This window comes from Bombina bombina, chromosome 3 (genome assembly GCF_027579735.1).
Source record: "Bombina bombina isolate aBomBom1 chromosome 3, aBomBom1.pri, whole genome shotgun sequence".
In the NCBI taxonomy this organism is placed as follows: Eukaryota; Metazoa; Chordata; class Amphibia; order Anura; family Bombinatoridae; genus Bombina; species Bombina bombina.
Window position 1 is genome coordinate 1,206,786,979 of NC_069501.1, and position 21,683 is coordinate 1,206,808,661.

Consider the following 21,683-nt stretch of genomic DNA (forward strand, 5'->3'; position numbering starts at 1 on the left):
CCCAACAGTAAAGCCCACCACCCAACCCCCCAAATAAAAACCTATCTAAATAAACCTAAGCTAACCATTGTCCTGAAAAGGGCATTTGGATGGGCATTGCCCTTAAAAGGGCATTTAGCTCTTTTACATTGCCCAAACCTTAAGCTAACAAAAAACACCCAAAAACCCTTAAAAAAACACTAACCCCCAACGATCCACTTACAGTTATCGAAGTCCGGACATCCATCCTCATCCAGCCAGCGAAGTCTTCATCCAGGAGGCCTCTTCGATCTTCATCCATCCGGCGAAGTCCTCATCCAAGCGAGAAGAAGTCTTCATCCAGACGGCATCATCCATTACTGTAATGTAGATGGCGGCAATGTTAAGGGCGATTTTGGGAGTGGCAGATTAGGGGTTAATAGTTATATTTAGGTGGCGGCGATGTTAAGGACAGCAGATTAGGAGTTAATAACATTATGTAGGTTACGGCGATGTCGGGGGCGGCAGATTAGGGTGTGTTTAGACTTGGTGTTTATGTTAGGGTGTTAGGTTTAAACATAACTTTTTCTTTCCCCATAGACATCAATGGGGCTGCGTTACAGAGCTTTGGGTTCTGCGATGGCATGTGTTCTTCTTTCTTTTTTGCCGGCTCTCCCCATTGATGTCTATGGGGAAATTGTGCACGAGCACGTCAAAGCAGCGCTTGTATTTGGGTGCAGTATGGAGCTCAACGCCACCATATCGCCCGTACAAGTCTGCTGTGCTTTTTGTAAACTTGTAATAGCAGCGCTATAGGGAGGTGAAATAACGCCGAATTGTGGCAATCGTTAATTTCCCTATAGTGCTGAAAACTCGAAATTTAGCTGAATATTTGTAATCATAAAGAAAAACATTGGCACTTTAATTCATGAAAGTCTTTGTAAACATTTTTTTTTAATATAATTAGCCTTTCATGTTTTATGATATTCCGCCGTTACTCCACCCTTAACCGATACTCTATTTATTACTTCAGTGATGATTCAGGCTGTAGCCAATCGTATTGTGCCCCCTTTGGTGTCCAAAACCGTGGCCATTATTATTTACTTGCTGGACACCAAAGTTCTGGACACCAAGTAAGAAATAGAGTATGCGTTAAGGGCAGAGGGACAGCAAAATATATGAAAAAACATGAAAAGGAAATTATTTTCTTTTAAAAATAAGCTTTTTCAAGGCCTTTCATGAATGTTTTACTTTATGATTACAAATATTGTAAATAAAAACACTTTAGTTTACCGTCACTTTAAGCACAACAATGTATGCATGCCTGTTTAAACATGGATGTAGCATTAGCATAAGGATCATGGTGTGTGGTTCAAGCTAATAAAGCAGGACTTGGTATATATGAGATCTAGTGGGCCTCACATGGAAAGATAAGCCATAAGAGACAGTTGAATCTAGGAATTTCTTTACTTCCTCACATTTCTGGGAGAATGTTAAACTCTGGTCATAAAAGACATTCATATATATCCCTTCACCACTTATCCTCAGATAACCTCTTTTTGATGGACAGGTTTTCTTTTAAAAAATACATTTTCTTGTGAACTGCTGGTGCATGTCAGGGTTTTTTCCCTGCTTTGTTTGCAATGTGCTGCTGGCAGCCATTTCACTCACCTCTCTTGCTGACTCTGGTGCATAGTGTGTGATGCTGCTCATTTCCTGCATGCTCTTTTATGGCCAGACTGGTGTACATCATCCATGTGAGACAGATTGCAGTATCAGAATTGTGATGTCATTACTTATTATTTAAAGGGCCTCTGTTCAGTATGCTTTGCCCTTACGTTGTCTCAGACCTGTTTGTGAGAGTTCCTGTGTATTACATGGCTGTCTGACGTCCCTCCTGGTTCCTGATCCCTGGCTTGTTCCTGACTCTGCTGTTCTCCTTGTTCCTAAATTCTGGCTCGTCTAACTACTCGCTTTGGCTCCTGACTCAGCTCTGGTTTTGACTCCTGGCTTGTTATTTGACTTGTGGACTTTTTATTATTTTTTGCTATTAATAAAGATGTGATTATTTTTGCACTTCTCCTCTCAGTCTGCTTCCTGGCAACCTGACATTAGGCAAGGGCCATAAATCCTGTTGGTGCTAATAATCCACCTTTACCTACCATCATTTCCGGGATGGATGAACAGGATCACCACTTGGATCAATTTGCACTATCCCTGCAAACCCTGCTGATCAAAGTGTTCCGCAAGTTATGGCTGCTCCTGTTTCCGCTGCTGCACCTAGTCCTACCAGGAGCATATCCGGTTCTGCACCTCTACCTCAACGATATGGAGGTGATCCTATTCAGTGCAGAGGGTTTTTGAACCAGGTGGGCATTTACTTTGAGATTAAAAATATATGCAATGAGCATATAAATAGGGTGCACCTAAAAAAAGAGGATTTTATGCACAAAATGTGAAACTAAAAAAATGATTAGTATGGTGCAAATAACAAAGTCTAATGGAGGGTAAAAATTCCAATATAACAATATTGTGCTGAGACAAAGAAATACACTGTGTGCAAAAATACAAATACACAAAAACACAATATAACCAATTGTAAAACCTGGATACACTGTGTGTATGATTAAGTGCTAATCAATGAAAATAAACATCAATGAGATAATAAATGTGGACATCCACAGTAGGTGAAAAAGTTCAGAGTAAGGCAGCTCCTCTTGAAATCGGTGGTGAATCAGGGAATCTAGGAGGTGAAAACAAAAACAAGAGAGCGCCTCATGGTGTGGTATCACAAAAACAAGGGTGAAAGCAAGGGGAAACAAGTATTGAACAGGTACTCACAAACGAGATGGCACTCTTAATAAAAAAAGTGCGTACGAGCAGGCTGACCTTCAACAGCAGTCAGTACGCTGAAAGGCTGGGTCTTGTTGGTGACACGCCAAGAGATGGAAGGGCAACTCTTGTTAGCCACACTGTTGAAGCCTGTGGCCGAATGGTGCTCTCCTGCAATCAGCGTGAAAAGGTTGATGATCCTCCTGACAGGCGATGGAAGAAGATGCACATTGGCGCTGCACTGGGAGGAGTGAAGAACCGGACCAATAGGATCTGTGAAGATTCTGTATAACCAACACTTATGTGTAACCAACGACTACTTTTCAAAGCTCCGTATGCATACATATGGAGAGAGTCCGAATATAGTATCAGAGTAAAGTTATAAAGTTATTACCTGATGAAACGGCCAAGAGCTTAACGGCCGAGAAACGCGTTGTATTGCTCTAATAAACACCTATCTTATACTATATTCAGACTCTCTCCATATTTATGCATATGAAGCTTTGAAAAGTATTCGTTGGTTACACATAAGTGTTGGTTATACAGAATCTTCACAGATCCTTTTTTTTTTTTTTTTTAAATTGTTTATTTATAACCAGTAGTGTATATTACAAACAAGAATGTGTCACAATATCAAACAACAATATATTACTTGTTTTACGCCACGCAGGGCCAATGGTATAGTGCTATATAAAAAAAAAGACAGAGTATGTCAGGACAACATTCTGCACACACTCAAAATTTAAACGAGAAATAGAGTACATGTCAAAACCAGAGGAAACATTATACGTTGTTTAACATTCTTATACTCCTGTTTATACCTGAAAATCCTAAGTTCTTTATACACACTACTATTTTCATAACATTTTTTTAACATACACCCACTCATACCACACCACACTCGTACCAAAAAAAAAAAAAAAAACACATTTACCTAACTTAATTGGCTCCTTCCCTGACCTCTCCCCACTGGTAGGGTAACCTCTCTAACCTCTCCTCAGCTATCAGATTTAAGAAGGATACTAGATTTTTAAGAGGGGAAATAAATTGCCTTTGTTTATCTAGCGGCCACTGCCGAAGTACCTTTAACCATTTGTTAAAATACTTCCTAAGCTTTGTCTCCTTTCTTAAATTATAATCATAGATTTCTACTCTCATCTGGCAATACATTAGCTTAATAAATTCCCCTAACACAGGGGGTCTTCTTCCTATCCAGTTCCTAACTATCAGATTTCGAGCTGCCATTATACCAGTATTAACTAGCTGACTCTCACCTGGTTCTAAACGACCTTGGGGCAAGAAAAAGATTATAGATGGGGTAAATTCAATCCGTGACCCAGTATATTTATTTAACCAATAATTTACCTTCGCCCAGAATTGTCTAATTTTGGGACATGACCATAAACAATGCAACAGGTCTGCTCTCCCTGCACTGCACTTATAGCAAGAAGTATTCAGATTTGTAGTAGCCCATTTATTTAATCTATCCGGTGTTAAGTAATAATTGTTAATGATTCTCCAATGCGTCTCCCTCCAACTAATTACTGTCGTCACTGAGATACTTAAATTGATACTTTTCATTACATCTTCTTCCTTCACATTAGGAACATATTTTTGCATCTTCTGTGTGATTACCTTGATATGGTTAGAGCCTAGCCTGTCAAATAGGATGTTGTACCAATATCTTAATGATCTAATACCTGCTTTATACAAGGTAAATCCCGCCTCCATCTCTTGTAGGTCCCAACCTGACTCACTTGAATGGTCAAGTGCTGACATAAAACTTCTAGCTTGCAGGAAGGCATAGAAATTATTTTGGGGTAGCTGAAATTTTTTTGCTATCTCACCATACGTTTGTACTTTATTTGTGCCTGTTATTAAAAGTTGTACAAAATATAGGATTCCTTTTTCGTGCCATTCTCTAAAAACTATATTATTTTGTCCTGGAGAAAAATCCGGTGTACCAATGATCGGTAAGTATCTCGATTTTCTATAGTCCACGCCCATTAGGTTACAGTATTTTTGCCAGGCCAAGATAATATTCGAAATTGTTGAAAATTGTTTAATGTTCTCAGGTAGTTTTGCATATGTGTGATGTAGGGCCGATTTTAAGCTGAAAGGTTTTATTAATTCTGTCTCAATCTCGTAGTAGGTAATATATTGTGATTCAAGTAACCAGTCTAACCCATATTTTATCATTGCTATCCAATTATAATAGCGTAAATTTGGTAAAGCCATACCTCCATATTTTTTAGGTATAGTTAATCTATCTAGTGAGATCCGCGGTTTCATCTTACCCCAGATAAATTTAGTACATGCCTTTTTAAATTTAATAATATCCTGTCTTGTAATAAATAGTGGTATATTTTGAAGTAGAAACAATAGACGCGGAAAAGTAATCGTCTTGATAAGCATAATTTTAGCTGATAATGAAAGAAAATATATATTCCATCTCTGTAACTCAGCGTGAAATTTAGTAAAATAGTCAGTGAAATTGAGTTTATACCACTCGCCTGGATCTGTCCCCAAGATGATTCCCAAATATCTAAAATGTGCTACTTCCCTATATGGATGATTTTAATAGCTACTTTTATTTTTGTTAATCCATAATATTTCTGACTTTTGTATATTTACTCTATAGCCTGTAAATTTACTGAACTGATTAATAATCTCCAAACTTACTGGGATACTTACTCTGGAGTTGCTGAGAAATAGAATAACATCATCTGCATATAATGAAATGACTATCTTTTGGTCTCCTATCTTAATACCTTCTAGTCTATCCCTGAGATGAATTGCCAGAGGCTCTAGCGCAATATTGAAAATAAATGGGGATAATGGGCATCCCTGCCTAGTACCTTTTTGCATGGTAATGTATGGTGTATATCCCCCATTTACAATTACTTGAGATCTTGGCGATTTATATATTAAATTCACCAAGTTCACTAAATTGCCTGAGAACCCAAACTGTAATAAAGAGGTCGTCAGATGATCCCATATTATCGAATCAAATGCCTTTTCCGGGTCTATTGTAAGTAAGGCATGATCTACTTCACTGTATTTTCTTGTATTATGGAATTTATTATGGTAATGTTCTATTGTTAATAATACCCTGCGTATATTTCTCGCTACGTTCCTGCCTGGCATAAAACCCGTCTGATCGGGATGGATTATGTCTCCAATCACTTTTTTTAGCCTCTCAGCAATGATATTCATTAATAACTTGTAGTCATTATTGAGTAGCGATAGGGGTCTGTAAGAACCCATATCCTCTAATGGTTTACCCTTTTTGTGAATCAATGTGATAGCTCAATCGGTGAAATAGAGAGATTTCATTCTATTCTGAACAAAATATAGATTAAAAAGTTCTGTTAAGATGTCAACTATATCTGTTTTCAATATTCTGTACCACTCTGCCGAGAGGCCATCTGGACCTGGTGCTTTCCCGATCTTTATTTTATCAATGGCCCCCTTAACTTCCTCAATATGGATTGGTAGGTTTAGTTGCACCATTTTCTCACTATCAATTTTTGGTAGAATAACCTTTTCCCAGAACGTCTCTTTTGCTTTAACATCTAGGTCCCCAGAGGCATATATGTTCTGATAATATTTAAAAAAGGCATCTCGAATATCCTGCGATTTGGTATAAACGTTATGATCCTGCCTTATTGACATAATCGTGTTCTTATTTTTCCTGAAATTTCTGATTTTAGTCAGATTTTTAGCTGATATACCCTGCGGACCCTGCCAGTAATGCCTATTTTTGATATCTTCCATTGCCCATTTTTTAATCATAAAATGATCTCGTTCTTCTCGAGCCGTTCTGTATTTATTCCATAATAATCTATCTGGCTTTAGAATATATTTTCGGTATGCGTTCTTTAACTGGTTTGCTAGTTGCAATTCCCTATTAGCCATCTTTTTCTTCATTCTAATCATGTATTGTTTAATTTCACCTCTCAAAACAGCTTTACCAGCTTCCCAAAAAATTTCTGTCTTATTCCTATATGTATCATTTAAAATAGAATATTCTCGCCATCTTTGCGTTAACCAATTACAGAAACCCAAATTATTCATCATATAACCTTGAAATCTAAAGGTATTCCTATTTGATACCTCTTGCAGATTACAGTTTAATTTTAGCGATATAATGGCGTGATCTGATATAGTAAATTCAGATATTTCAGACTCTAAATCTAGTTTTGATATATTTTCGTCAATAAGAAACAAATCTATCCTGGAGAAATTCTTATGTGATTTAGACTCACAAGAATATTCTTTTATATCCGGATGTTGCACTCTCCATATATCTTTTAACTTTAATGTTTTACACAACTCTCTGAAGAAGCACACCTCTCTTATGTGTTTCCCTCTATTTTTCTTTATCAATAACCTGTCTAGTTCTGGATATAGGGTCATGTTGAAGTCCCCTGCTAAGATCAAGTTTTGCCCTAAATAAGGAATTAATTTAGTTTGGATGTTAATCCAAAATCCTTTATCAAATTCATTTGGCCCATATACATTGCATATTGTCCAGACTTTGGCATCAATTTTTATTTGCATGATTAAATAACGACCTGCTAGATCGGCCTCGACGCTAATTATATTATATGTTAAATGTTTATTAATCAGAATGGCTACCCCTCGCTTTCTTGATACACAGGGAGTGGCTAAAATTTCAGCCACCCATTTTGCCCTTAACTTTGGAATCTCTGTTGCCTTTAGGTGCAGTTCCTGTAGGAGGACTATATCAGGGTTGAGTTTTTTAAGGGATTTTAGGATGTTTTTGCGTTTTATTGGGGACGTGACTCCACCTATATTCCATGATACAAAACTTAAATTCATGCTCCTTTAATCCAATCTGTTAACATTTTCACATCAAATGCTAATCTCACACAGGAAAAAAAAAAAAAAAAAAGAAAAGAAAAAAAAGAAAAGACCCCCCCCCCAATTGACTACAATCCACACTCACACCACAATCATCAACCTTGCCATTGTTCCACACATATCCATCAATTTCCATAGCCATTTTGTTCATGTACCACTTAACATTATACTCAAAGGAAATACTTCAAAATTGTACATTTTTTTTTAGACAAAAAGCCTTCGCTTCGCTTGGTGTATTTAGAACTACCTGTCCCTCGTCTGATTCTATTACTAGTTTAGCAGGATACTTTAAGATAGCTTTAATTCCGTTTTTTATACATCCAGAACAATAAGGGGACATTTCTTTCCTTTTTGCAGACGTATCTGCTGAAAAATCCTGGAACAAAAGAATCTTTCTACCTTCAATAACTGGTGGATTTGTCTTCCTATACTGCCTTAATATTGAAACCTTATCTTGAAAATTCAAGTAGCGTATCATGATCATTCTTGGGTGATTTCTGTTATCTGCCTCTGTTCTATAAGGGCCCACACGATGTGCTCTTTCTACTTCTATGTTTCTTTCCTGCACTGGCAAGTTTATCAATTTTGGGAGAGTAGTTGATGCAAACTGTATAAGGTCTGCATATTCCGAGGTTTCAGGAACTCCCACTACCCTTACATTGTTCCGCCTCGACCTATCTTCTAAGTCCTCTATCTTTGACTGCAATAGCTTAATAGTATTCGAGAATTTCTGATTACTATCTTCCTGGTTAGTATACAAGTCCTCTAGATCTGATACTCTGGTTTCAACTTCTGTTAATCTACTAGAAAATTGCCTAACTTCAACAGTGAGACCCATAATCTCCTTTTTTATGCCTTCAAACTGGGGCAATATTAGGTCCACTAACTGATTATTAGTTAATTGTGTCTCCACACCTTTTCCCATATCTTGCGGGGAGGAAGGGGTTATCTCTCCTAATTGGTCTTGTGTCAATTTATTCAGCTTTTTATCTCTCCTGGATGACATAGCTGGGGACCTGGATTTTAAGTTTGTTATATATTTTTCCATTAAGATCTGGGATTTATACTAAACCCAGAAATGTGTCTTATTGTGTATTTATATCAGTGAATGATTGTGTATGTACAAAAAATCAACGCAGAGGGGTCCAGGAAAGGAAAAAAACAGACCCCCTGCCACCCTCCATACTCTCCAATCTACTACCCTTGAACTACTGTGTGTAAAAAAAAGAGAAAAAGTGAGTAAAAACCAAAAAGTGCAAAGAAAAAAAAAAAAAAAAAGAGGTTTACAGCATATATATCTTATTCCAGTATCCACTACAGCAATGTTATCTCACCAAAGAGCCTTTTATATATTCCGCCTCCTTTTCTTTTCCCACACCCGGCCTAACTTAACCTATAGGTTTAATGTTTTATTTTAACCTAAGATACACAAATAACCTTTATTTTAACACCCGTACTTATATTCCACTAGGATATTAGCAGTCAAGCACACCTTGCTATCAGGTTTCTGCCTGACTATCTTTACCTGGCCAACTTCAGTACTCCCTTATCAATATACTCTATATGTAAAAGAAAAAATAGAAAAAAAACAACATATATTGCAGTATTACACAGTATTGTACCCCAATTTCAATATGCCTTTGTTAATATGCTCTTTGAGGAAAAACCAACTTAATTCACATTATTTGTCCCAGATTTCAGTGATACCTAGCTGTTACATTCACTTAAAAACTAGATAGGCAGAGATAATATTTCACTATTCCCTCACTAGCATACTCTTGCAAACAGAAAAAACAGCCATCATTATACATATGAGGGAATATTTTTAGAACATTTGTAGCTTTTATCTATATAGTCCGTGTCATAAATTTCTCTCTTTTGCCTACGGGCAAGGATCTTTGCCAGCTTTTATCTGTTGTTAAAGCATCCAGTTATAAAAAGACAGTCTCCATCTGAGCCTAGTATAGCAGTTCCAAAGGAGTTAACTTTCAGCCATGCTTGCATACAACTTTAGTGAGTTGAACTAGGCCAGAGTGGCTCCTTTTCCATGTGCCACAAACAGCACTCAAAGCTACATCCCAGTTAATGAAATTTTCACTGGAGCCTATGTTTTCCTGGGACGTGGTTAAATTTGCTTCTAGAAAAGAAAAAATGTTCCTAGCTTTCCAGCTTATCCCTATCCTTCTACCAGCTCCACTATGAACCTATATACACAGAGGCTACACACAGTACTGTTAATGAATCCAGATAAACAGCAAACTTCCTAAGCTTCAACTTAGTTGATACTGATATTTTTAATTCTTTACCACTGCCATATGTCTCATGAAGCTTATAGGCATAGGTACCCAGGTAGTTAGCCTCAGTAATAATCTTCACAGATCCTATTGGTCCAGTCCTTCACTACTCCCAGTGCAGCACCAATGTGCGTCTTCTTCCATCGCCTGTCAGGAGGATTATCAACCTTTTCATGCTGATTGCAGGAGAGCACCATTCGGCCACAGGCTTCCAACAGTGTGGCTAACAAGAGTTGCCCTCCCATCGCTTTGCATTTCACCAAGACCCAGCCTTTCAGCGTACTGACTGCTGTTGAAGGTCAGCCTGCTCGTACACACTTTTTAAATTAAGAGTGCCATCTCGTTTGTGAGTACCTGATCAATACCTTTTTCACCTCGCTTTCACACTTGTTTTTGTGATACCACACCATGAGGCGCTCTCTTGTTTTTGTTTACACCTCATTTACTTTGAGATGTTGCCTCAGGTGTTTCCCTCTGACAGAGCTAAGGTGGGATTTCTCATCTCGTTACTCTCTGACACAGCTCTTGCCTGGGCTAATCCCTTGTGGGAGACTATTAAACCTGTGATTTCAAATTACCCAGAATTTGTGGCCTCCTTTTGAAGGGTATTTGATGTTCTGGCTCGCTCCTCCTCTGCTGCTAAACGACTCATGTCCATTCAGCAAGGTACAAGATCTGTTGCTCAGTATGCCATTGAGTTCCATACGCTTGCCGCAGAGGTAGGTTGGAACAATGAAGCCCTTGTTGCCGCCTTCTTTCATGGGCTCTCTGATGCGATTAAAGACGAAGTTGCTGCCAGAGATTTACCAGAGGATCTCAAGGCTTTGGTGTCTTTTTTATCCTAAATGACATCAGACTCAGAGAGAGGCCCTCTTTCAAGGAGCGCTTGCGGAAGCCTCCTGTTCTATTGTCTCCTACGTGTTCGTTCCCACCCATGCCTCCATCTCCTACCATTCCTCCTGGTCCAGAGTCACCAGGTACTGCTGAGCTGATGCAGTTGGGATTCACGCGTCTCTCCGCAGTGGAGAGGGCCTTTAGGAGGAGGGAGGGGCTCTGCCTCTATTGTGGGTTATAGGGCCACCTTTTGAAGTCTTGTCCTACACGGCCGGAAAAACGCTCACACCGAAGGTCCTGTCGGGGGCAGACTTTGGGTGGTTTATCCTCATTCCCGGAACCGCTAAAGGAGAAACCTTTGGTCACGGTTGTCCTTTCCTGGGTGGACTCCTCCATAGTCACCCAGGCTCTTGTTGACTCCGGTGCTGTGGGCTATTTCATTAACAGTGCTTTTGCATCAAAGCACTCCATTCCTGTTTTGTCTCAGTCTGTTCTACTTGCTATTGAGGCAATTGATGGCAGGCCCCTTCAGCCCGCATTCGTTACTCACAAGACCACTCCATTATCCATGGCTGTTGGGGCTCTCCATTTTGAAACCCTCCAGTTCAAGGTGATAAATTCTCTGCATTTTCCAGTTGTTCTGGGTTATCCCTGGCTCCAAAAGCACAATCCCAGTCTCGACTGGCGCAGGTCCAAAATTTTGTCATGGTCTCCGCAATGTATTTCCACTTGTCTTCGGAAACCAGTCTTGTGCACTTCTTCGGTATCTCAATTGCCAGAGGAGTACCAATAGTTCCTAGACGTTTTTGACAAGGTGCGTGCCGGTATGTTGTCTCCTCACCGATCTTACGATTGTGCCATAGACCTGCAACCCGGAGCCATTCCTCCTCGGGCCGGGTTTACCCTCTGTCTGTTGCAGAGAATTGTGCTATGGAGGAGTATGTTGCTGATGCTCTGTCACGGGGGATCATCCTCAAATCCTGCTCTCCTGCAGGGGCTGGCTTCTTCTTTGTGAAGAAAAAGGGTGGCGAGTTAAGACCATGCATCGATAATAGGGGTCTTAATCATCTTACCATTAAGAATGCTTACCCTATTCCGCTTATTACGGAACTCTTTGACCGACCTCAAGGGAGCTCCGGTCTTTTCTAAACTTGATTTGAGAGGAGCGTGCAATCTCGTTAGGATCAAGGAGGGCCACGAATGGAAAACAGCATTTAACACCAGGAGCGGGCATTATGAGTATCTTGTAATGCCCTTTGGCCTATGTAATGCTCCAGCTGTTTTCCAGGAATTTATTAATGATGTCCTATGAAATATGTTGCAACAGTGTGTTGTGGTGTATTTAGACGACATCCTCATACACTCACCCACGCTTCAGGCTCATCGTACTGATGTTACACGGGTTCTTCAGAGACTACGTATTAAAAACTTTTCTTCCTTGGTCAAACCTATCACAGACATGACCCGTAAAGAGAATGATCCACTCCATTATTAACCTACTGCCATTAAGGCCTTTGATAGTCTTAAGACTTCCTTTGCTGCCACTCCAGTTCTGGCTCCTGCTAACCCTGCCCTGCCTTTCGTTCTTGAGGTCGATGTGTCTGAGACTGGAGTAAGTGCCCTCTTGTCTCAACGTCCTATGCCTGACGGTTCCTTGCATCCATGCAGTTTCTTCTATAAGAAATTGTCTCCAGCGGAGTGCAATTATGAAATTGGCGACAGGGAATTACTGGCCATAATTTTGGCACTCAAGGAATGGAGGCATCTTCTCGAGGTTACTAGCGTACCAGTGCTCATTCTTACTGACCACAAGAATTTAACTTATCTATCTGAAGCAAAACATTTGTCGCTCCGACAGGCCAGATGGGCGCTATTTTTGTCTCTGTTTAATTATGTGGTCTCCTACCTGCCTGGTAGTAAGAATGTTAGGGCTGATGCCCTCTCTCGACAATTTTAACCTCTAAATAATATAAAAAGAAATTCCTGAGGAGGAAAAAACTTAAGAGGATGCGCTTGGAACACAGGTTATCAAAATAGGACCTAACACTTTATGATTGGGTTTGTACCCGTATGCATAAATAAAAAAATATAAACAGCACAGTGTTTGGTATGTGTGAAAAATTAATAATAATGACGAAAATAAATTGTGTGTCAAACAAGTGCTCAGGACAATTTGTGTATAATATTAGTGATACACTGAAATAATCAGATATCACAGATAAACAATGATATTTGTGGCGATGAATAAAATATATAAAAAGTACTATCAATGTCCCAAAAATTGCTGTGATGTAAAAAATAAGTGTCCAATCCTAATATGTGAACGGTGATGTGTTCAGGTGTTTGGCGTGCTCCTCTTGTGTCCCGCGGTGCGATGGGTGTCTAGAATGGAAGATAAACAAGGGGCGCCAACATAGTGTGAATTGTTCAAACAACAAATATAAAAGTGATGTGCAAAAAACTACTCATAAGGAAAGTGGCACCTTAAATGAATAAGGTGCGATAAAGCAGGCTGACATTCAAATTCCAGCAGTCAGTATGCTGGAGGTCTCACCCAGAGGACCTGTGGAATCCAGATAGGCATCTAGAAAGTAGCACCCACGTTTTTTAGGCCCAATGGCCGGACCAGGTGAGCTGCAAGCTGATAGGTGTTCTCCTGCTGCACTCACGCCACCGAGACTTTGTGGAAAGAAACAAAAATACCGGGTCGTGGTATAAAACAAACAGTATTTATTTTGCAACGCGTTTCTCAGTCTATTCCAGAACGTTTCATCATGCCTGATGAAACGGTCTGGAATAGACTGAGAAACACGCTGCAAAATAAATACTGTTTGTTTTATACCACGACCCGGTATTTTTGCTTCTTTCCACGATCCACTTGTTTTTGAAACAGGACTTTTACCACGGAACCTTTCATACACTGACACTGTCAGTTTTGGAGAAAAGTCTCGGTGGCGTGAGTGCAGCAGGAGAACACCTATCAGCTTGCAGCTCACCTGGTGCGGCCATTGGGCCTAAAAAACGTGGGTGCTACTTTCTAGACGCCTATCTGGATTCCACAGGTCCTCTGGGTGAGACCTCCAGCGTACTGACTGCTGGAATTTGAATGTCAGCCTGCTTTATCGCACCTTATTCATTTAAGGTGCCACTTTCCTTGTGAGTAGTTTTTTGCACATCACTTTTATATTTGTTGTTTGAACAATTCACACTATGTTGGCGCCCCTTGTTTATCTTCCAATTTTAACCTCTGTCCAAGGAGGAGTCTGTACCTACTCCAGTTATACCTCCTGACCATAATTTGACTTCTCCCTTGGGGGAGGAGATCCTGGCTGAACAAACCAATGCACCTCCTGAGAAAACTAGTTGTAAGTGTTTTGTTCCTGAGAAATTAACTGCAAACTTACCGCTATCCTAAAGCCGCAGGTCACCCAGGCAAGAACCAAATGATTTGGTCTGTCACTCGACAATTCTGGTGGCTAGGTCTTCGTTCTGATGTAGCTGCGTATGTTGCCTCCTGCTCAGTTTGTGCACAGAATAAGACTCCTCAACGTCTTCCTGTGGGTCTTCTTCAACCTATTGCTAATGGTGAGTGTCCTTGGACACATCTTTCCATGGACTTCATTGTCGAGCTCCCTGTTTCCAATGGCAATACTGTTATCCTTATGGTGGTTGACAGTTTTTCTAAAATGTCACATTGCATTCCCTCGAAGAAGCTGCCAACCGCTAAGGAGCTTGCTTCAATTTTTGCCTGGGAGGTCTTCCGTTTACATGGGTTATCCAAGGAGATAGTGTTGGACTGGGGTAGCCAGTCTGTCTCTATTTTGGCATTCCTTTTGTGCTCAAATGGGGATCCATCTTTCATTCTCCTCGGCATATCACCCTCAAACCAATGGGGCTGCAGAACGGTCTAATCACGCTCTGAAACAGTTCCTCCATTGCTATGTCTCAGATCACCACAATAATTGGTCTGAACTGTTACCTTGGGCAGAGTTTGCTCATAATAGTGCTATTAATGCTTCCTCCAAGTTATCCCCGTTCATGGCGAATTATGGGTTTCAACCATCCTTGTTGCTTGATTCATTCATGTCTCAGGGTATTCCGGCTTTGGAGGAGTATCTCCGGCAACTCCGTTCCACGTGGGATGCAGATTCAGGATTGCCTTCATCGTTCTATGCAGCGCCAAAAGTTCCAGGCTGATCATAGGGGTCTGCCCGCACCATTCTACCAGGTTGGTGACAGGGTTTGGCTGTCCTTCCGCAACTTGAACCTTCATGTGCCTTCCAATAAACTGGCTCACTGTTATGTTGGTCCTTTTCGAATACTCCGACAGGTCAATCCTGTGGCCTACCCTCTTGACTTTCCTCCTGCAATGCGCATCTCCAATATTATTCATATCCCCCTCTTCTAACCATTGGTTTGTAATCGGTTTACCACTGTGTTGCCTCATCCCCGTCCTATCTTTGTTGACAACCATGAAGAATATGAGGTCAGCAGCATTATTGACTCTCGTTTGTCCAGGGGCCGCATACAGTATTTGGTTCACTGGAGGGGTTACGATCCGGAGGAGCGTTCATGGGTTCCCTCCTCTGATGTTCATGCTCCCGTCTTTCATGCTCGTTTCCCCAATAAACCTTTTGTTCTCCTGTGGAGGAGGGGTCGTTGAGGGGAGGGTACTGTCAGGGTGTTTTCCCTGCTTTGTTTGCCATGTGCTGCTGGCAGTCATTTTACTCACCTCTCTTGCTGACTCTGGTGCCTAGTGTGTGATGCTGCTCATTTCCTGCATGCCCTTTTATGGCGGTGTACATCATCCATGTGAGACAGCTTGCAGTCTCAGAATTGTGATGTCATCACTTATTATTTAAACGGCCTCTGTTCAGTATGCTTTGCCCTTGCATTGTATCAGACCTGTTTGTGAGAGTTCCTGTGTATTACCTGGCTGTCTGACATCCCTCCTGGTTCCTGATCCCTGGCTTGTTCCTGACTCTGCTGTTCTCCTTGTTCCTGATTCCGGTTTGTCTGACTACTCACTTTGGCTCCTGACTCGGCTCGTCTGACTATTCACTTTGGATCCTGACTCGGCTCGTCTGATTACCAGCTCTGGTTTTGACTCCTGGCTTGTTATTTGACTTGTAGAGTTTTTATTATTTTTTGCTATTAATAAAGGTGTGATTATTTTTGCACTTCTCGTCTCAGTCTGATTCCTGGCAACCTGACAGTGCAATACCGCCCCCTGCATATTCGCGGTCAATCGGCTGCCAGCAGGGTGTCTCAAATCAACCCGATCGTATTCGATCGGGTTGATATCCGGCAATGTCTGTCTGCCGCCTCAGAGCAGGCAACAGGTTATGGAGCAGCGGTCTTTAGAAAACACAGGACATCAAGCTCCATATGTAGCTTGATAAATATGCCCCATAATCTAAACCTTGGAAGAGATAAAAAAAAGTTAATTTTCCTACAGCTGACCAGCTAACAGACTTAGAATATCGTTAAATTAAATTTTTCACCATGACCAATTCGGTTACTGAGTTGGAGGTCCCCAACTAAAAATATATGTAAAACATATTTAATCTTAGAACACTTCTGGAATAAATGACATAAATATAAAATAACATCTAAGCAAGATTTTGCTTTGGTTCTAATTGACACCAAGAAAGCCTTTGATTCAATAATTTGAGATCACTTCTATTCCTCACTAGTTAATTTTGGTTTTTCAGGAAATTTAGTAGCATTTATCAAAGCTATTTATAATTCCCCCATATCATCTAATCTACTTAATTACAGTTGTACACCTTTTTTCAGACTAAATGAGGGAACCAGACAAGGCTGCCCTCTCTCCCCTCTCCTTATTAATGTTACTTTCGAACCCCTAGCGATCCTTCTCAGACAAGTATTGCAGGGAATAAGTTTGAGAAATCAGACATTTGTCCTATCATTATATGCAGATGATTTATTATTAATACTAAAAAAAAAATCCCTATTGCTCTTAAGATCCTTGACCTTTTCAGTTAATTCTCTGGTTATAAAATCAACGCCGATAAAACTGAAGTGGTCTGGATCCATAAAAATAAGGATAGCTATACATATAGCATGATTTTAAAGAAGTAGAACATTGGCTTATGTCGCAAAATACTAGCATGGATGAGAAGCTAATCTCTCCTTCTTCTCTTAAGGCCATATTGCATTGTCCACACACACACAGCTCCCAAAGAATATAAAGATACTATCTAGCATATATAATGTGGCTAGAACTTGGCAGAGACTTTGGGGCATATTTATCAAAGTCTGGCGGACCTGATCCAACACTGCGGATCAGGTCCGCCAGACCTCGCTGAATACGGCGAGCAATACACTCGCCGTATTCAGCATTGCACCAGAAGCTCACAAGAGCTGCTGGTGCAATGCGGCCCCCTGCAGACTTGCAGCCAATAGGCCGCCAGCAGGGGGGGTCAATCAACCCGATCGTACTCGATAGGGTTGTATTGTGGCGATGTGTGTCCGCCTGCTCAGAGCAGGCGAACAGGTTATGGAGCAGCGGTCTTTGTGACCGCTGCTTCATAACTGCTGTTTCTGGTGAGCCTGCAGGCTCGCCAGAAACACGGGGCATCAAGCTCCAATCGGAGCTTGATAGATATGCCCCTTTGTGCGACCCTGAACATGAATTTTCGTGTTTCTATTTTTCTGCCTATTAGGGATGATCTGGAGTTTCTTCCTAGGATAGAGCCAGAGATATTTAATAGCTGGGCTCAGAAAGGTTTGATCACTATAACACAAGCCATGGAGGGGACCCATAGAATGAGAACTTTTGATAGTATTACCACAGAGTATAATTTACCTAACAATAACTTTTATGCGTACCTTCAATGGCGTCATCTCATCAGTAAGAAAATGCAATCAGGTCAGATAGAGGAATGCTTTGGGAAAATAGGTGATTATATCAACCTCTATAGCCAAGGGAATTACTCAATTGCATTATTATATAAAATACTTTTGGCAAAACAAGGCCAACTATATTTGGATAAGATCTTTTTATATTGGATAAGATTTTTTGAGGATATTGAAACTGACTTGATTAAAGCCGGTTTCAAATGGGTCCGGGAGGCGCCTCTCTCTTCCTCCTGGAAAGAATCACAAATAAAACGAATCAATAATGCGTATATTACACCTTCCAGACTAGCTAAATGATCATACGTTAGTCGGGTCTGCTGTCATGGATGTAATTTCCCGACAGCTGATGCTCTGCATCGTTTTTGTTTGTGTCCGAAAATCATGCAGTTTTGGCAGAAAGTTAACTATTGGTTTAATAAAAATTTCCATGAGGAATTTACCATAGAATCAAAATATATTTTCTTTCTCTACAAGACTGCGGATATCCCGAACTATAATTTAGTTAACACATCTATTATGATTGGCCGTAATTTGATTCTGAAAAATTGGAAGAATCGGACAGCCCCCTCATCATCGGACAATACCAAATCATTTTTAAAAAATGTAAGATATCCATTTTACATAGCAAACAAATATGTCTCTTTTTTACGAAATGGCTGACAATTATACAGTCTTATCCCCTGTCGACTCAATACATGCTCACCAAGCAATTTCACAGGTCTACTTTCTTTGAAGGCCTAATTTTAAGCAATGTGTTTCCGGTATCATGGTATTAAAAGGCTTCTGGCTATGCCTGATGCTGGTAGGGACAGGGAGGGAGAGGAGCTGGGTTTCCCCCCTCTTTTTTTTCTCTTCTTTCCCACTACTCCTTTTCTTTCTTTTGTGTGTGTTTTATCCGATCGTACTAAAAACACCAAGATTCTAACAGAAAACATTTCTCTGTCTTCTGTTAAATTCCATAATCATATAAATCTAAGCTGAAAACAAAATATGAAGTAATATTAATTTATCCCCATGTTGTTTGAGATACATTGTATATTGTATATTGTTATTAGCGATTGGCTTAAAGCCTATACAAGGTTTGTTTTTCTTTTCTGTCATCTAATTTGTTTAGTTTATAATGGAAATGGAACTGCATATGATCTTGGAAAATATATATATATATATATATATATATATAAAAGAAAATGTTTAACCTCTTAAGGACATATGACGGAATTTTTCCGTCATAAAACAATTGAGCAAACTGAAAGCTGTGTCCTTAAAGGGTTAAATCCCTTATATTGCATGGTCCATTCTCTTTGTGTATCTTCAGCCAATCACCATCAACTCCCTTGCAAGCTATGTGATGAGTTCCCATGCATATACAGTCCCCTTGGACAAAGTAAATGTGCAAATTCATTCCCCTGCTCTTCCAATTTTGAGGGTAGACACTGCACTTGTATCGTGACATCACACACATGAAGAAAAAAAAAACACCCAGAGGGGCAAGAAGAAGGTGGGAGGAGGCGTTTGGCAGCCATTTACAAATGGCTAAATAAAAAAATGTTTTTTTTTTATTGTTTTTTAAATATTTACGTTTGCCTGCAGTATGTGGCACCGGATACTGGAGGATTATAAGAGGATGACAAATCCTTAGAGGTGAGGGTTACTACGGTGTAGACTATCCCTTTAAAACCATCATTTTGGCCCTAAACATTATGATACTCTATAAATAGTTTAATCACAATTAAAAACAAAATAATTTTAGGTTCTCACTGAGAATAATTTTATGAGTATAATTTTGTGAAAGATTTTATAACATTCTTCTTTTGGCCAACTGCACAAAGCTGTATCTTTAACTACAATAACAATATACTCTTTCTCAGTACTCATTTATTTTATGTAGCTATTATTCAGAATGTGCCTTTTTAATGGCTTGGCTCTGTTTTATAAACCACATTCCTAATAGAATCCTACAAAGTGCTGAATTAACACAGAGGAACCTTTTTAGCTTTCTCAATTTAAGAGATTCACAACATCTGTAAAAGTTAACAAAGCAAAGCCATTGTTCTTCATAATTCTATTATAGCGTTCAAATGGTTCTACATCAAGTATTCAGTGCACATTTAGCATTGTAGAAGGATTTTTACTGGAGGGGCAAGGAATAAATTACTGGTAAGTGAATGGTACAGTTCCAATTATATTTAGTGCATTTAACTTTTTGACTGTCAATGTTCAGGAAAATTGTTAGACTGAAGTACCAAAAAGTCCAACAATTTGTAATTAATCTGTTCTAGCACATTGATTGTAGCATTTACATATCCATCTATCTATTTACCCACAATCTATCTATCATCTATCTATCTAGCTATCTAGCTATCTCTCTATCTATCTATCTATCTATCTATCTATCTATCTATCTATCTATCTATCTTTCTATCTATCTATCTATCTATCTATCTATCCATCCACCCATAAGTTATCTAATCACCCCTTTTCTATCTATATATCTATCTACAGTATCTTTCTATCATCTATCTATCTATCTATCTATCTATCTATCTATCTATCTATATATCCATCCATCCACAAATTATCTATCTAATCACCCCCTTTCTATCTATCTATCTATCTATCTATCTATCTATCTAATATTTATCTATCATCTATGTATCATCTATCTATCTATCTATCTATATATCTATCGATCTTTCTATCATCTATCTATTATCTGTCTTGCTATCTTTCGATCTATCCATCCACCCACAATCTATCAATCTTATCACCCCTTTTCTATCTTTCTATCTATCTTTCTATCATTTATCTATCTATCTATCTTTCTATCTATGCATCCAACCACAATCTATCAATCTAATCACCCCTTTTCTATCTATCATCTATCTATCTTTCTATCTATCTACACAACCTAAGATGTGGCTGCACCCTGTTCCTCACAATCTAAATACAACCATGGTATTGTAAAAACACACATTGCTAAGCATCCATAGCAAAACACTAATTCAAATTTCCTTGATAAGGTCCTTTTGTGCTTTCACACTTTGTCCTTCAACAACTTTATTTTTATCTCTAATGTCTACTTGTCCTCCAACATATTTTCTATACTTCCCTCTCCCTTCCTATGATTTCTGTATCTCCGTTCAGAACTAAATTTAAAGCCAATGGGCTTGACAACTGACTTAAAACTAAATTTTGTTTAAAGGGACAATTTACTTTAAAAGTTTTATTGTTTGAAAATATAGATAATCCTTTTATTACCCATTCCCCAGCTTTGCATAACCAACACTGTTATATTAATATACTTTTTACTTCTGTGATTACCTTGTATCTGACCCTCTGCAGACTGCCACCTTGTCTCCGTTTGTTTGACAGATTTGCATTTTAGCCAATCAGTACTGATTCATAAATAACTCCACATGACTGAGCATAATGTTATCTATATGACACACATGAACTAGCAGTGTCTAATTGTGAAAAACTGTCAAAATTAACTGAGATAAGAGGTGTCTTCAAGGGCTTATATATCAGTTTGAGCCTACCTAGCTATAGGTTACAACAAAGAATACCAAGAGAACAAAGCAAATTTTATGATAAAAGTAAATTGGAAAGTTGTTTAAAATTGCATGCCCTATCTAAACAATGAAAGTTTAATTTTGAATTTACTGTCCCTTTTATATTAAAAAAAATGCCTCACAGCCTTTTTTTAGCCAGTTTTCCCAATTTTTCCTTCTTTGTCCCAACAAATAAGCACAATAATCTTCAGTGCAGCCATCCTCACACATAGCAACCAATTGTATTGACTCTATTACTCCATTACCTTTTTCTATTTCAACCATTTCTAATATTTACATCTCTTTAGTATCTCCCATTTTATTAGCTTATTTTCTCATTTTTAATAACAAAAAATAACATCTTTGTGAATTATTCTTGAGTTTAAAGATGTTTAAGGCAAACTTTATTAAACTAAGATTAAAATTTTAAAGGGACATTAAA

The 21,683-nt window shown here is 39.1% G+C and overlaps 1 protein-coding gene across 1 annotated transcript in view; it reads left to right on the top strand.

The window, feature by feature from the left end:
* DLG2 (discs large MAGUK scaffold protein 2) overlaps positions 1-21,683 on the top strand; it is a 2,066,337-nt gene that overhangs the window by 394,380 nt on the left and 1,650,274 nt on the right. Inside the window, 2 exon segments of the mRNA XM_053708663.1 lie at positions 9,602-9,638; positions 18,426-18,442. Of these exon segments, the coding sequence (XP_053564638.1) occupies positions 9,602-9,638; positions 18,426-18,442 (54 nt within the window).